The sequence below is a fragment of the Pteropus medius genome, unplaced genomic scaffold (assembly GCF_902729225.1).
Source record: "Pteropus medius unplaced genomic scaffold, Ma_sr-lr_union100, whole genome shotgun sequence".
In the NCBI taxonomy this organism is placed as follows: domain Eukaryota; kingdom Metazoa; phylum Chordata; class Mammalia; order Chiroptera; family Pteropodidae; genus Pteropus; species Pteropus medius.
This window is the reverse complement of record NW_024344370.1, coordinates 3,289,130-3,306,003: the sequence shown is the minus strand read 5'-3', so window position 1 is coordinate 3,306,003 and position 16,874 is coordinate 3,289,130. Positions and strand designations below refer to the sequence as shown.

At 38.6% G+C, this 16,874-nt stretch overlaps 1 protein-coding gene across 1 annotated transcript in view; it reads left to right on the top strand.

Annotated features, from left to right (window-relative positions):
* LOC120608175 (chondroitin sulfate proteoglycan 4-like) overlaps nt 1–16,874 on the top strand; it is a 55,338-nt gene that overhangs the window by 22,926 nt on the left and 15,538 nt on the right. Inside the window, exons 6-8 of the mRNA XM_039869937.1 lie at nt 3,113–3,311; nt 6,765–6,896; nt 14,892–15,064. Of these exons, the coding sequence (XP_039725871.1) occupies nt 3,113–3,311; nt 6,765–6,896; nt 14,892–15,064 (504 nt within the window). The remainder of the gene's footprint in view (nt 1–3,112; nt 3,312–6,764; nt 6,897–14,891; nt 15,065–16,874) is intronic.

Here is a 16,874-nt window from a genome sequence, read left to right as displayed (position 1 = left end):
AAGTCAAAGGTGAATTAAAAAATATATTATTCCAATTAATAAGTATAAATTTTTTTTTTCTTTTTTTTTTAGATATTCCTTAAACCATGTTTTCTTGGGCTTTGGGTCACTTTTAAATCTGAATTCAAGTTCAGGGTCTTTGTTCTTCTTCTCTTCACATATTTGAAATTTGTATTGACAAAGGCTGGGCACTAAATCAGGTCTCACCCAAAGCAATGGGGCTGTTAGTTGAACTAAATCTGGTTTGAGTGGAAATGAAGACCTGAGGTTACTAGCTCTTGTTTCGAGTGGCAGGTTTTCTGTTTGTTTTGGAAGATGGTATATTCCAGAGGCAAGAGGGGGCAAGGCAGTGTTTCTCAGAAGAGTAATACAGTGGAAAACATGCCTCATCCAGCTTTCGGATGCATGGTATTGGAAAAAATGAACATCTACGAGTCATGGGAAGAGAAATGGCAATACATTTCCAAATCAATGTGAATTCCTGAAGAAATGAGAATAAGAGGCATAAATGGATTTAAAAGTGTAAAAAGTGAAAAACTAAAATGAGTGGGCTTGGAATTTTGTTAAATAATCTACCTCGTATGTTTTATAGAAACTATAACTTCTCCATGGATTAACTAAATGCCAAAACCTTATAATTTGAACATTAGGTTGATTAGAATTTCTGGTAGCTATTTGAAAATTGATGTACTTATAGTTTAAAGCTGAAAAATCTTTAGTGGCCATATCCCAAATGCCAAGGTATAGGGGCATTGATAACACAATCATTAAACAGATAAACCACCCACCTCAAATTATGAAAGAATGCTGTGGGATTAAAGAAAATCTGCAGTACATGTTATGGAATAGTCCCAATAGTGGTTAGCATCGCACTCCAAATGACTTTTAAGTAATATTTTGAAAAATCACATCTATTCTTAGAGTTAGATGTGCTGAAGATGGATAACATAAAGCTAATATTAATATTGAATACTTATTATGTGCTAGGTGAAGCTTGTCTGAATTAAGTACTTTACATATCTTAAATCCCTCATTATATTTAATAATTCTATCATTCTTAGTTTACTGATGATGAGGAAATTAAGGCACAGAGAAATTAAGAAATGCGTCCGAGGTTACATAGCTGAAGTAGCATATCATGCCTGATATGAAAATGTTGAATCCTATATACTTTTTTGTCTCCCTTTCTCAAATTATGTTTAAATAGTTAGTGGAAGGTTAGTGGGCATGAGTTAAGTTATTTCATAAACTGTTCTACTGAGCCTCTTAGACCAGAGAGGTTATCTATTAAATGCTTAGGATTGAATTTTCTAAAAAATTGGTATCAAGTGTAGAAGATGATAAGGTTCTAGTCAGAAAGCAAAGAATGAAATGAGCTTGGGAATGTGCATGGTGTTTCTGTGGGGAAGACATTTACAAATACAGATAGAAATTTGAAAATTTAGTTAGTGATATAGCTGCCCATTTTTAGTGTTAGTGAATCACCTGATTGCACGATTATAGAAATTCAAACAGCCTAATTCCATCAGATATGACTTGATGTCTCAATAAGCATTTTAAACTCCACATGTTCAAAACTGAGCTCCTGAGCTTACTCCCCATGTCCACTCTCCTGCAGCTCTCCTCATTTCAGTTGGCGGTAGTTGCTGAAGCCTAAACTATGGAGCTTTTCTGCTTCCACCCCTTACCACATTTAATTTGTCAGACACTCCGTTGGCTTTACCTTCAATATACACCCAGAATTTGACCACTTCTCAACTCTACAACTTCTGTCCACTTTCTTCTTTTATCTACCTCTGGGATTATTGCTGTCACCTCCTATCTGATCTCTTTGTTTCCATTCCACCCTCACTCTCCCACAGTCTATTCCTGATAACAGAAGCCAGAAGGATTCTAAGACCTAAGTCAAACGAGGTTAATCCTCACCTAGAGACCTACGATGATTCCCCCTGCACTCAAGTAAAGCCGAAGTTCTCAAGGTGGCCTTCAAGACCTTGTAGGATGTGCCCTGCCATTGCGTGGTGGACTCATCTCCTTTTACCCTTCATCTTGCTTATTCTGCTCCCACCACGCTGACCTCTTTGCTGCTCCTCATGTAAATGAGGCTCGTTCTCACCTCAGCGCCTTTCCCTCTGTCTGGTTGTTCCTCTTGTAGATATCTACGTGGTTCCTCCTTCACTTCCTTCGATTTTCACCAAATGAGCCTTCTATTTAACATTTTCTCACTCTCGAGCCCCTCATTTTGCTTTATTTAAATTTTTTTCACAGTGCCTGTGACCTTCTGTAGACTATATAATTCATTTCTTTATTATGCCTATTGTTTTTTCCCCATATCTTTTTATTTTCTCCTGCTGGAACATGTGCTCCATGAGGACCAGACCCTATTTTGTTACTGATGTATTGCAAGCCTCTGGAACATTGCCTGGAACATAGCAGATGCTCAATAAATAATGAATATTTAATAAGATATTCAGGCAATGTAAATAGATATTAAAAGTAATTGCATAACAGAGACTATTATTCAGAAACAACTGTAGATGAGATATCAGCACAGCAAACATTGCAAGTCTATAGGAAGCAGATAGTTGCTTTTCTGCAAGACAGGTGAGATAAAAGAGAATAAAAAATGTGCAGTATGTGTTGTTCCTTCTAATTTTTAAAAGCTGATGAAATCATTTCCTTATTAAAGTTATGAATAAAAACCCTTAAATGAACCCTCTGAAGTAGATTCTGTGATTATCTGAGATTCCATGTAGAGGATGTGCATATGTCAGCCACACAGAAGGTGCTTACTAGCCCATCATTTATTATTGCTATTATACTTTATATAACTGCATATGCACTTTAAATAATTATTTTTGAATAAATAATTATGAATCTTATTTTTTATTTAAACCTCATAAATTAAACAAACACTACAACATGCCCTGCATTTCATCTGGCATTTAATTGTATGTCTGTTTTGGATTAAGAAATCTCGTGCTTTAAAATCTCTGGCGAATGACTTTAGTTTTAAATCTTTGTGCAAGAGGCCAGGGTAACATAGCTATCCAGTTTACTAATGTGACGTGGAATTGGTCCTTACAAGATCTGTGGTTCTCCTCTTTTTCAGGTGTGGGTGAATTCTGTCACTGAAATTACCAGTAGTGACCTCTGTGCGGAAGATGGGGACTCATCCCCGCAGGACCTTGCCTACTGGGTCACTCCACCCAGCAACGGACATTTGGCTCTCAAGTCCTTTCCTGGCCAGAGCATCCAGAACTTCACCCAGGTTCAAATCAACAATGGCCAGCTAGTGTTTGTGCACACTGGTATGTCATAGAGAAAAAAGATGTAAAACTAAAATGAGTTTCAGTCAGACGTTAACAAGGTAGTCAAACCTAATAACTTGCTGACTGAAAACCACAAGCCATCTAAAAACTTTTCAGACTCTATAATTTTTTTAAAAAGTGACACATTTTAATAAGGCTGATAATAGCTAACATTAGAAAACACCTTAACTCACATGTGGCTCCCTCACACTGTCATGTAAGGTCTGCGCTCAAATAGAAGCTTCTCAGCCTTTTCCTGACCGCCCTCTAAAACAGCATCTCTTCTCTTTCAGCCTCCATCCTTTACCATGACCTGACGTTGTAGTGTAGATTGATTTGTTTGTTTGTTTGTTTGTTGTCTTTTTTCTTTTTCCACTAGAGTATAAGCACTATAAGAATGGGATCTTTGTTTTGTTTACTTTTGAATCTTCAGCACCTAGAACAGTCTGGAACATAGTAGGTGCTTAATAAAAATTTGTTGAAAGAATGAAATAATATTGAATACTTATTATGTGCCAGATAATGTTCCAGATGGTAGGGACATTAGTGAACAAACCAAACATATTCGTTAGATGAAGAGATGAATGAATGAATGAACAAATGAATGGATGACTATAACTATAATTCTAAGAGACCCTGACATTAAAAGCTTTTTTCTTTTTCCTTCTGTTCATCAATAAATCAATAAGTCAAGCAGCCACTATAAATCTGCAGAAGTGCTCAGCCTGGCTTTGTTTCCAGGCTGCCCTTTTTAGTGGCCTGAGAGAGGAAACAGCCCATTCCCAGCCTGTGAGAGGAAATGGGAGGGAGCGTGAGCCAGTGACACATGACGGAAAAGCTAAAATCATATCTTTTCAGCCATTTTTAATTATCTTATTTGAAAATACAGGAAATAGAGATAAAACATCTAAATCTAAAGGTAGTAATTTCCTGATTATCTTTACAGTTAATGCAAGGAATCCCCAAATAATCTGAAAATAATTGACTCTGTGGATGCTCTCATCTAGTGGTTCAAAACATGTAGTCTGGGGACCTGTGGAGTTAGTGTTATTGCAACGAAATCCTAAATCTACACGCATGTGTCAAAGCACTGTTTCTAGACTGAGTGATTTTTTTTCCACATATATATGTTCCCATTTTTTAAATGTGTGCAGACGTGCTTATTAATAAAATACAATTCATTTAAAGAAGCACTGAGTTGATAGGAGGTTTCTGCCAATTATGTGTGGTTCTTATTAGTAGATAGCAAAAATCTGAGTGTTAGGTGAGGGCCTAGAAAGAGTTTTATTTTTATGAAAAGATTATCATATTTTCGAAATGGAGAGAACTGCTCTAGAGACTTGCATGAGGGAAGTTTTGGATTTCTAAAGCTATACAGTTTGCAACAGAAAGAAATTACTGACCCTCTGGCACATGCTGGCCACCGCAGGAGGTGCAGTCACTGGCTCCATTTCATTTGATCTGCAAAAGTTCTCTGAGCCATCAGGAGTCCTGACCCCATTTTAGAGACAAAGAAACTGAGACTCAGAAAGATGTAAGTTGGTCTGACCCTGAAGCTGGACTTTCTCCACTAGCTGCCACCCACCGAAGGGCAGAGTAGATTGAAGAACTGGTTACTATTTGCAGTGAAGGTTTCAAATAATAATTAGCTCTCTGTATTAATTTGTCAACTGCCAGGTCAATATTCACTCTTGGCAAGTAGAGGGAATAATTTCTTCTAAAAAAGCATGAAGGAGAGTTAAAGGCAAGGTCTTTGAGAGCCAATCCATCACATTTTCTAAATGGACTTGGAGGCAATAATAGCTCTGAAAGTGGCTGGAGCCCAGCTGCAGATGAATCTGTTGCTGAAACCAGCTGGTTTTCCCTGTTACGTCTGTCCATCATCAGCCACAAACAAAAGGCTTGGGTTTAATTAGTCTCTCTTAGCATGTTATACTTGCAAAGTGCTCTGCCATTAATCAAATTATATTCCACATAACAACCTAAGTAGGTTGACAAAGCCAAGATGTGAGAGGCTAAGTGATTTCAGGTTGCCCTTCTGAAAGCACTGTCAGGAAAATCTGAGGTTGTACAATAGAAAATCCACAGGTCGCCCCTACATTCATGTCATCCTGCTTTCCTCTCTTTGGTCATAAATTAGTATGATAGTTAGGGTATACTCAGCCTGCCATTCCAGTATTTGTTTTGATGTAATTCCTTTTGATTCCGTTTCCATTTTATTTCGGATTCATGAAATGTTCAAAATGCCTAATGGCAGAAAACATTCTCTCTCTAATTTCATGATAAATTAAATACAATTTTCCAAGTACTATTTCTAGTAAACACAAGTAAGCAAACGAACAAACAAATTTCATTGTGGGCTCTTGTGCAAAATTAGGTAGACTCAGAATTCTTTTTCTCTTTCTTTTTAAATGATGATTCGAGCATATTGGGAATTTTTTTTATAAGACTCTAACCTTTTTTTGTGAGGAATCAGAACTCTCAGGGTTTGCTTAGATAACAGAAACTTGAGAATCTGTTAAGCCCTTGGCCACCCCTTTATTAAGTCATGTCATTAAGGAAGTACTGTATGTAATTGCAGAGTCTGGCCATGCCTTCTTTGTTCCTTGCCACACGTCCCTGAGGGCAACAAAGAGGACATTTCTACCCATTACATGATGCAAAGACCTGTGGGCCTCCAGATTTACTGCTGAATGAACATTTTCAAAGGGTGACGGGAATGTGAACATCAGGCTCTGCATTGCGATCTTGCCTGGTGCTTTGTGAGTCAGATTGGTAAAGCACTCCGGGGAACTGGATCGATAGGGGGCCCGTCTCAATGTCTGTTTCGCACATAAGTTAATTTATACCTTTAGTGGTATCACTAATGCCTTGACAGAAGTGTGGGAGTAGGATTCTTTTCTTGCAGGAATTTAACAAAAGTGGGCCTGGATCTTTCACCACTCTCTTTCTCTTCTTAGCAGCGAGCAGCTAGTTTGAGATAGAATATCTCAAATTAGAATTATTTGGGGGGAGGAGCTAATTGTTGTTTACGTCACCCTAGTTTTGATTTTCAGTATTATCAAGTGTTATTAATATTTCAGAAACTGCTGGGGTGTGTGTGTGTGTGTGTGTTGCATGCATACATTACTTTTACTGGTATAAATTGATTCCAAATAATAAAATGCAGATAATGAATATGTTTTAAATTTTTTTTTAAATTTCTTGGAAGTACCATCTTTGCTTTCCTTTAATATGTCATGGGGGAGGGGGAAGTGGAGATATGCATTTTGGACCTTTATCATTCTTTCAACTTCATGTTTTGACAATATTTGTGTGAACTCAGTGGCTGTGTTAACGCACTTTCTAATTATAGGGGTTATCTTGCAAGGGAATTAAGTGGGAGAGAAGACTAAAGTGGGTAACTCTTGCAGAACAACCAAATTGACTAGAGTGTAATTTCTTTTTTTGAAGGAGCCATGTCAGGAGGCTTTAATTTTCAGGTTACTGATGGTTTGAACTTTGCACCACGACAAATTTTTAGCATCACAGCTCGAGCTCTGATCATTAGCTTAGAAGTAAACAGAGGACTGAGCATCTTTCCAGGTAAGATTTTAACTTGAGTAAATGTTTGGGTTTAAGGGTTTTTTGATTTATTTAGAAAGTTCTACCTGCATGGTATAGAATGTTATCTTTGAACATAGAGTGATACCAACAACAGTTATAATGTCCCAGAAAGAGTTTTCTCTTTGCAGAGATTTAGCAAAAGCAAGGCTGGCTCTTTCTGCCCCGTCTCTGCCCCTCTTGTTTCTCAGAAGAGGGCACATTGGTAAAGAACAGTGTGGGAGGAGCCACTAAAACTGCCATCTTTATGGTCCATGTGCACTTTTTTGCAGCTCTCTCCTCGGGTCCTTAAAGAAGGAAGGAGAGCCAGGCTCTGCAGTGATCCTCTGGATCTTGGGGTTTTCTTTTTCTTTATATAAAATTCCTGTGCGTCAGGGGATTTCAGGGGAATTTACTGAGTGCTTGCTTCAGGGCCCTGCAGCCTCCAGACTACTATTTGCCAAGAATCTCAGCCTGGATGAGGTGGAAAGATCTAAGTAAGCATCTCTGGCTCAATATCCTCTTTTCAGGGCTAGGGAAAGATTTACACAATGCCAAGGTATGTAATAAAAAAGAGGAGAAAATTTAAACTTGCACTGAAGTAGACAGCATGAGAAACAATACAATTTATGTTACAGTTGAAAAAAAAATAGCCCTGTGCCTTGTGACTTGTTTAATTGATATGCATATCCAGTAACACATAGATAAAGAAAGACATAAGGGCCTCACCTTACAGCAGTTGAATGGGAGTCTCTGGGATGGAGCCTGGCTATTGTGGTTTTTTTTCAGTTCCAAGTAGCTCTGAAGCTAAACCAGGATTGAGATCCATGGGGCTAGGCACTGGACTACTCTTTGAATTCTTACATCTATGAGATAGGTGATAAAGTCATAAGAAATTGGCAGGATTTGTGGCTTGGAGAGATGATGCACCTTGGCTATGCACCCAGTAAATGGTGGATAAAGCTCACATACATCTATAGTAGACCTAGAGAAAAATCGCTTTTTGTACCTTAAAAAAATTTTAAGGAGAAATTTTGAGTTGCCTTGAGTATCTGAGCTCATGAAAAGAAACCTTATCAAAATCTAATTGAAGATATGTTAACCCAGATTCTTCTATTCTAAAACCTTTTTATTTTCCTAATTTTTCTCTGAGAATAAGTGTGATGCTTTTATTGATTTTCAAGGCAATTAGGATGCCATTAACTGTTTTAAAAAATAAGCAAACCAACTATTGCACCCTAATAATCTGAAAAATATAGTAATCTGTAAAAATGATGTTCTAAAATCAGAGTAAATCTAATAGTTGCAGAAGATTAAATACTTTTCATATATTCTGGCAAAACTCTGGATTAGTCATATTGGATTACAGGGATGTTATCCACTATAGCTTAGAAAGTTTAGAGTTTCTGGTGCCTGTTTTATAGAATATTAATTTAGCAAGAAAAGTATATTAAAGTGTCACAAATTACCTTGTCACCTTTGTGGAACTATATCAAATATATAATCTTCATAGCCCTCTCTTTAATATTTGGACACAGAACCAAGTAATGGACTCCTTTCCCTTCTCAGCATGCCCTGTACCTGTCCCGACCTGGCCTTTCCATATCCGAGACTCTTCCACGGGAATCTGCTCTTTATCCTCAAATCTCAAAGCGAGCTGCCCCTAGCACATTAACTATCATTCTTGGTTTCTGTGTCTCCCTCTATCCCCAGACTGTGACTTGTTTCAGCTCCAGCTCCTTGCCAATAAGAAGGAAGATGGATTTGGCTCCTGAATTTGATAAAATCTCAACTTGGGTGGGTGTGGAAATGAGAATTGTAGAGTCACAGATTTTAGAGTTTAGGATGGTCTTTATGGGTCACCTTGTCCAGTTGTTCTTGGTGTTTTTAATATCCTAACATCCCCAAGAAGCATTGGCCCACTCTGTTCCATATTAGAATTCCCTGGTCGGGGTGTGGTTCTCATGACCACATCTCCGTGTCCTCTCTCCAGGGACCCAAGTGAGCTTTGCTCAGACCTTTCTTCTGCAGCAGCCACCTGAGGATGTTGGCCCTGCCACTTACAGGAGGTGATGATGATACCCCAGTCTTCTTCTTCCCTCAAGACCTCCCGCAACTATGGTCCTGCTGGGAGCAAGTCCTAAGTGACCTCTGCCTCCCTCATCTGTCAGCCAGCCCCATGGCTGAGGGAGAGGGAGGCATGCTGTGTCCTGCCTCCGGGTATGACTGTAGGTATCAGCTATCAGCTACTGCTGCTCTAGTCAGACTCAAGTTGACCTATAGGTTCTGAAATATCAGGAAATATCTATTCCTTTTTACCTTTTTATAGAACTATAGATTTTTATAGAACTATAATAGGAGAAAATCTACATATAGATCTATATGTAGATCCTAATATAGAATGGATATTCAGATACTATTGATAACTGTGTTTTTGTAGTGCTTTATATTTTTTATCTACTGAGTTGTTATAAGGATATAAATGAAATAATGTATATAAGAACAAGTTTTGATCATCTCCATTTGGCAAATACAAAACATTGAGGCTTGAGAAGTCTAAAGTCATGTAACTCATAGGAGCCATAAGCCCCAAAACCGAGTGAGTACCAACTCCAACCCCAAATCCTGTGCTTACCTTGCAGCACCTCCTCTCCTTTCCGTGTGCCCACATTCCAGGCCATCTCTATTTTAGAATGTCAGTTCCCTGAGAACAGGGCCATCATGGCGGCTGCTTATTTTGTCTCCTTCTTGATGTTAACGATGGATCGACGTACACAACCAGGAAAATTTACATAGCATCTTAATAAACAGCAACAATTATGTAGAAACTTTGTGTGTTTTACCCTCTTGGATTAGAGAAATATTTCAACCCAGCATTAGTCAATATTTTATTTTCATTTGCATTTATCCCATACCAGTTGGACCTCCTCTGCCAGCGCGGCTTACTTTGGCCATGCTGTTTTGCCTCCTTTGCATACTCAGTCTTAAAATATGGCCCTGGCTTGAGACTTGTAAGAATTTGTAGAATGAGCCAAACTAATTAAAACAATACTTAGTGGGTGAATTTATTAAGGTTAACCATAGCTTCCATGTCCTGCTAAATTTGATAGTCATTCTTTAACTTAGGTATTTTAAAGTAGGAAGGACTATAGTTCTAAATGAACTCTTTGTGTGTGAACTAAGAAAAAAAAAATCTATTCAATGTATATTTTCGCTTTGTAATTTTACATTTATATATACATAAATACACACAGACACACATATGCATATTTTATTTCTTTCTACAAAATTTATTCCCCAGAAGTTTTATAACCAGTTCACTTTGAATGTTACATTGCATGTGTTTATTTATCTTTAGTGATGGCATGTTGGAACATGCTGTGGCCTCCGGACCTAGTTTTTCTGCATATGCAAATTGTACTTGGCAGAGAGTGTTGAGGAGATCAGTTGACCTTGAGAGTTTTGTCAAACTGGTCTAGAATATAAGCTTATATAGACCGAGAGTTAAGTAGCCCGTCGGTGAAGGGTATTCATAGCAAACTGTGTGACTTCAATACCTTTGGGGTTTGGGAATCACATCTGGGGAGAGAATCACATCTCACCAATGGGCCATCTGTCCTCTGTGGTAGGAATTGAGGGAGAGAAGAAAGCAGAAGGAAATCACAGCGTAATGCTAAACGATTTGAAACAGAAATTTTTAAAAACTTTTAGTCGACTGGTCTTGAAACATTGAATTGAATATCGTAAGTAGGAGATAACCAAGAACTAGAAGAAAATATTGTCAATCCTCCAGGAAATAATTAAAGACTTACTAATTGTGGAAATAAGAGACTTACACTCAAGAGTGCAGTAGTCTTGCAAAGTTTGTGGTGAGTCGTACAGTTTAGGTGAGTTACATGCATTCAGGGGATGGAAATTTCCCATAGATTACAATGGTCAGGGAGAGCTTATTGACCAGACAGGCCTTGAGCTGCCTCTGCAGAATGAGTAGCATTTCGATGGGTGGTGATGAAGAGAGATGAGCACACCAGAGAGGGCAGCATGACTGCAGAAATGAAGACCAGGAAAGAGGGGTGTGCTTGGAAGGTGGAGAAGAGAATTTTTGGGGTTTGTTGAACGAGTCATTACGTTATTTCTTAACTGAAATATCATTTCAGCCCTGATCTCCAAGTAGTATGGTGAAGGCAATATAGTGTCAACTTTAAAAATACTTTGGAGTTAGTGAGATGTACATTTGACCATTAGGCAACTTGCTTAACCTCTCCAAACCTTATCATCCCTTCTTAGAGGTGTTGAAACAAATATATACTTCTTAGGATTATCATGATGTCTAAAAGGAGGGGAAGGGACTCTGTCTTTACTATTTCCTGGTGTATCTTCACTCTTTATTGTAGAACTTGTCACATATGAGTCACTTGCAGAAATGTATATGGTCCCCTAGCCTAGTGACCATGAAACTATTGCTGTTATGGTGGTTTTTGTTTTTCACAAAACAAACACAATAAGATAGATACAAGTATGTTTGGAATATGTTGTATTTAAAAGTTGGATAAAACAGATTTCTTTACTCCAAGACTTAGATTCTTTAACATGCTGATTCACTTTTCAAATCTTCAAGAGGCGAATATGGAGTGAGGGCTTTTCAACCAGATAAGTTTACAGATAAGGTTATAGAGCCCTTTCATTATTGCACCCCTTGTAGGACAGTTAGTCTATGGAATGTGATTTAGGTGGGACCTTAGAGAAATCCTTCCCAAGTTAAGTGCCTGGAGCTCATTGATGAAAATACCAACAGCTTGGATGAAATGAGGTGAGTGGGGGCAAATGATGTTTGGCTTTTGGTGAATTGGGCTTTGTAATAAAAGATGCTCATCAGGCAGTTGTAAAATGGAGCAAGCTAATCTTGCTGACTGAGCATGCCCAGGGTGACTGCTGAATAGGAATTAAACCCTAGATACTGGACAAGAGAATGAGGGATTGATGTACCCTGGCTGACAGAAAAGAACTCCTGGAACATCCCTTGTGAGTCCTCTATCCCAAGAGGCTAAGATAAATGAAGTTTGTTTGTTTGTTTGTTTTAAAAAGTACCCCTCACCCTCTACCTGCCAAAGATAACCTGAAGTGAAGGAATAAGTATAAAGCTAAGGTCAGTTTAAAAGAAGGAAACAATTAATAAGGCACAGTGGAGAAAAGTTCCAAAGAAAAACTGAATATGGAGAAATTGGATGTTGGGATGCTCAGAAACTGCACATATAAGACATAATCTACCTGACGAGAAGTGGGGCCCACCTTGGCCTCAGTTATACTTTATGTAACATTGACTAAGAGTACAGAATACTCTCTCTTGGCCTCCCCAGGGTGACCTCTGATTCTAGACCTTCAGCTCCAGAAACCATAAGGTGGCAAATGATTGCAAAAATTCCAGCAGCAAAATATAAGAAAATGTGGGAGGCAGTTATAAGCCTCACATTAGTGTTTTTGTATAACAACCAAAGTTGTGCCCAGGTGGTCCTGAACCTGGAGTAGAATTGTGTTCCTGAGGCTGACATTCCCAGGTACTCCTACCTCACCCCTAGGTGCCCAGGACCTAGCGACTGTCACAGGGACACAGGTATTCATTTTATTTTATTTTATTATCTTATTATTTTTCAGCTTTATTGAGGTATAATTGACAAAGCTGTCAAATAAAAAGATATTTAAGGTGTGCAATGTGATGATTATGATTTGATATATGGATACATTGAGTTAACATATCCATTACTTCATATTTATTTTCTCTTTCTCTTTTTGTGAGAACATCTAAGTTCTGCTCTTTTAGCAAGTTTCAATTACACAATACAGTCCTATCAACTATAGTCACCATGTCTTACATTAGATTCTCAGACCTTATTCATCTTATAACCAAAAGTTTGTACCTGTTTACCAACCTCTCCCTATTTCCCTTACCCACCCACCCCCCTTAGCCCCTGGCAACCACTTTTCTACTCTGTTTCTATGAGTTTGACCTTTTTTTAGATTCTGTAGAGCCTATTTCACCTAGCATAATGCCCTCCAGTGGCAAGTGACAGGATTTCCTTCTTTTTAATGGCTTAATAATATTTCATTATACTATACCACATTATCTTGATCCATTCATTCATTGACAGGCATTTAAGTTGTTTCCACATCTTGGCTATCATGAATAATGCTGCAGTGAACATGAGAGTACAGATATCTCTTCAAAACACTGATTTCATTTCCTTTGGATATGTACCCAGAAGTGGGATTTCTGGATCATACGGTAGTTCTATTTTTAATTTCTTTAGGAACCTCCATGCTGTTTTCCACAGTGGTCGTACCAGTTTACATTCCCACCAGCGGTGTACAGGGTTCCCTTTTCTCCACATCCTTGCCAGCCTTTGTTCTCGCTTGTCTTTTTGGTGATGGCCATCCTAAGAGGTGTGAGGTGACATCCCATTGTGGTTTGGATTTGCATTTCCCTGATGATTAGTGATATTGACCATCTTTTCATGTACCTGTTGGTCTTTAGTATGTTTTCTTTGGAGAAATATCTATTTAGGCCTTTTGCCCATTTTTAAATTGAGTTGTATGAGTTCTGTGTATATTTTGGATATCAACCCCTTATCAAATTATCAAATGTGATTTACAGATATTTTCTCCCATTCCATAGGCTGCCTTTTCATTTCTTGATGATGAGCAGAGCAGAAGCTTTTCAGTTTGATGTGGTACCACTTGTTTAGTCTCTCTTTTGTTGTCAGACATTTGAAATAGAGCCTCCAAACTGAAGATGCAGAACAATACTTGTGCAGATGGAAATCTTCCTGACCCAAGACTAGCTCTCCCTTGTATTAGCTGTAATTAAGGTCCTGCTTTTAAGCACCTAACGTAGTTTAAAGACTACAATTGGTGGCCCTCACTCTCTAAGGATACCATGGCTGAGTAAGGAAAGCAAAATGGATGTCATTCAGGAGGCTTATTGGGTGGTTTACTCAATTTCATAACAATTTATAAAATGCCTAAGGGCTAACCTTGCAAGGCCTAATACTGAAGCCCTTTAGCAAGGGCTAAAACAGAAGAGAGAAGATTCTGAGCCAAGATGGCTGTGTGAATCTCTTCTTCACCTGCCGCCCTATAAGGATGGGGCTATTACCTAAATTAATGCCAAGAAGCTAGATATGAACTCTGACTCTGTGCTCCTTCAGTTGTGGTCCACGGCCTTCTGGTCTATGAACTCATAAGAATAGAAAGTGAGAGGAAGCGTTTAGAAATTCTTATAGCAATTTGATATTGCTGTGACATTTTATTGTATTTTATAAAATTATTGGTTCACCATGGATTAGGAGGGAAAATGCTGATCCTTCACCACAGAGCATTTGAGCAGCACTGCTCTAACTTGAATGTTTCTAAGCCTCTCTGGCGTTTGATTTCCAATGAGGTCACATCCGCACACAAATCCACATGTCACTGGTTCTTCCTCACTTTGCATTCACATGGGACCTTTCCTCCCCACAATTCTGTGCAATCTGCTTGCCTGGGGTCCTCTAGAGATGTCTCATGTTGTTGGTTCAAGAGCCAACCTCTCCCCAACAGTTGTCTGCAGATAAACACTCCATCGAGTACCTGCAGCTACCATCAGTCAAGGACATCTCTGTTCTCCCAGGGGAGGGCACTGTCTCCTGTACTCTCAGTGCACACAGTCTGCTTCCCCTTCCTGTGCCCGAAGCCCAGCTGGGTGCTACACGCACTGATATTGCCTTCCTTCTCTAGGGATCGGTTAGACACACAGGCCCGGCGGGGGATGTGGAGCCCATCTCATCTGGCTTCAGTAGCAGCTCACACCCATAAGTAGTCCCTCACAGCCCAATTACAAGCTAAGGCTAACTAGTAGCCCCATATGTAACCATGTTTTTTCCTGAGTTTCCATGAGTATATAAAGATCATTTGGTGAATCAGCAGCCTTCATATATTTTATACTTACACGTTTTAATCTTCGCTTAGGTTCCATGAAGCCTCTTTCCTCTCGTGACCTGAGAGCTGTGACCAATGACGAGGACAGTGCAGGAAACAGAACTATAACTTTTATGGTTGTAAGTTCCCCTAGACTTGGGAAGCTGATGCGAGTAAATCCTGACAACAGCACCGAGGATGTTTCCGTGTTTACGCAGGATCTGGTGAGTCCTGACGTCTGTCTGTGCAGCTGGGCAGTGCTGAGTGCCTCTGCAGGGCAGCCCTCGTTCATCTTCATCCTGTTAAGCTAAGCAGATGTGCTCTTTTCCCCAGGCAATTACTCATTTCATTGTGCTGGTTGTAAAACTGGACATGTAGAGAGCACAGATGAGACACCATTGTCAGAAAACATTAAGCAAATTCGAACTCTGTGTCTAATAAATAAGAAGTGATCTTTTTATCACTAAGGGCTGATTTAAAAGGAAATCGAAAGCATAGTTGCAGGAGTAAATCTACAGGGTATGTCAGTGTACATTTATATTTAAGATGTAGTATTATATTATATACATTATTTCATATATTATAGTTAGATGTGTGTATATAAATGTGTGTGCATTTAATCCAGAAGCATCTATTTTAAACTTTGCTGGTACTGTACCACCACCACCACCCACATACGTTTATATTTAAATGGATAAACCTTCAAACCTTTTTATTTATTTTTTTTTTATCTTTTACATTCTAGGAATCTGACTGACTGGACGCATTTGCTTATATGTGATTTCATTTTCTAATGTCTACATTTTCAAATGGTCTTCTTAAATATTTCTCATTTGCCATTCGACTTTCTTCTTTCGTTTCTGAACAGTGTGGACAAGGATCTGAGAGTTGATTTGGCTATTGGTTTACATGACTAAGGAGTTAAAAAATCCTAAGTCAAGTTTAGATGAAATAGCAAGTGTCTGTCTTTAACCTTTGAGTCATTTCTCTCCACGGTGATGTGGCAGAATTACATTTGACTTTTGCTTTGCAATTGCCTTTGTCGGGGATGCATTTAAGGGGGCAGATCACGAGGCTAGCAGAAGCTCTGGATGTGACTCTGAAAGGAGGAAGTATAAATTCTGTAGGTCACAGATGTACTCTGGATGAAAAACAAAAGGCTTAGGATGAAAACTAAGCATTCTGTGGGGAGCTTAATGTGCCCAAAGGATCAGTTTATATTTTGAACACTAACAAGAATGATATTAGTCACATAAAGGTGCCTTGGCTCTAGCCCTAGTTTTTTAAAAAAAAGTAATTGATGATGATTATTTAAAGCATTAGTTTCCACTACTTTTTTTGCAAATATGTAATATTTTAGATTAATATGTTCTATATAGGTCTTAGTGGATATGGTAGCCAGGATCCACCAGATTATGCTGCAGTAACAAACTCCCAAATCTCAGTGCTTAAAATAACAAGTTTATTACTCACTTGTATTGCATATGAGCTGTGGGTTGGCTGTGGGTGTCTCCTTTATTCCAGGGTCCAAGTTGAAGGAGGAGCCTCTCTCATCGTCATTGCTGTATTTGTAGCAGAGGGAAAAACAGTGATGGTGGAACCATGTGATGACTCTTAAAGTTTGTGCTCTGAAGTGCTGTGTATCACTTGTGCTCACATCTCATTGACTAAAGAAGGTCACATGAGGAAGCCTGAAGTCAATGGGGTGGAGGAGAATCGTTTCACAGGGAGGAGGCCCTGAATAATCGGAACAACAGAACAATCTGCCACAGTGGGCTAATCTGAAAACTGTTTATAAATACATGTGGATTACATTTTCCTATGAAAACAAACTACCTTTAGAATACAACACATTTGTAAACAGGAATTAAAACTCCAAGCTAGTTTTAAATCCCTAGAGTGAGAGGCAAAGTCTTGATTGATTGAAATCCAATTATTTTGGTTTTATTTTTCTTATTATTCCTTCTACTTTAAGAACCAAGAGGCAAGTATGAAGAAAATGTCTTAAATAACCAAAACACTAGTTTGTAAAGA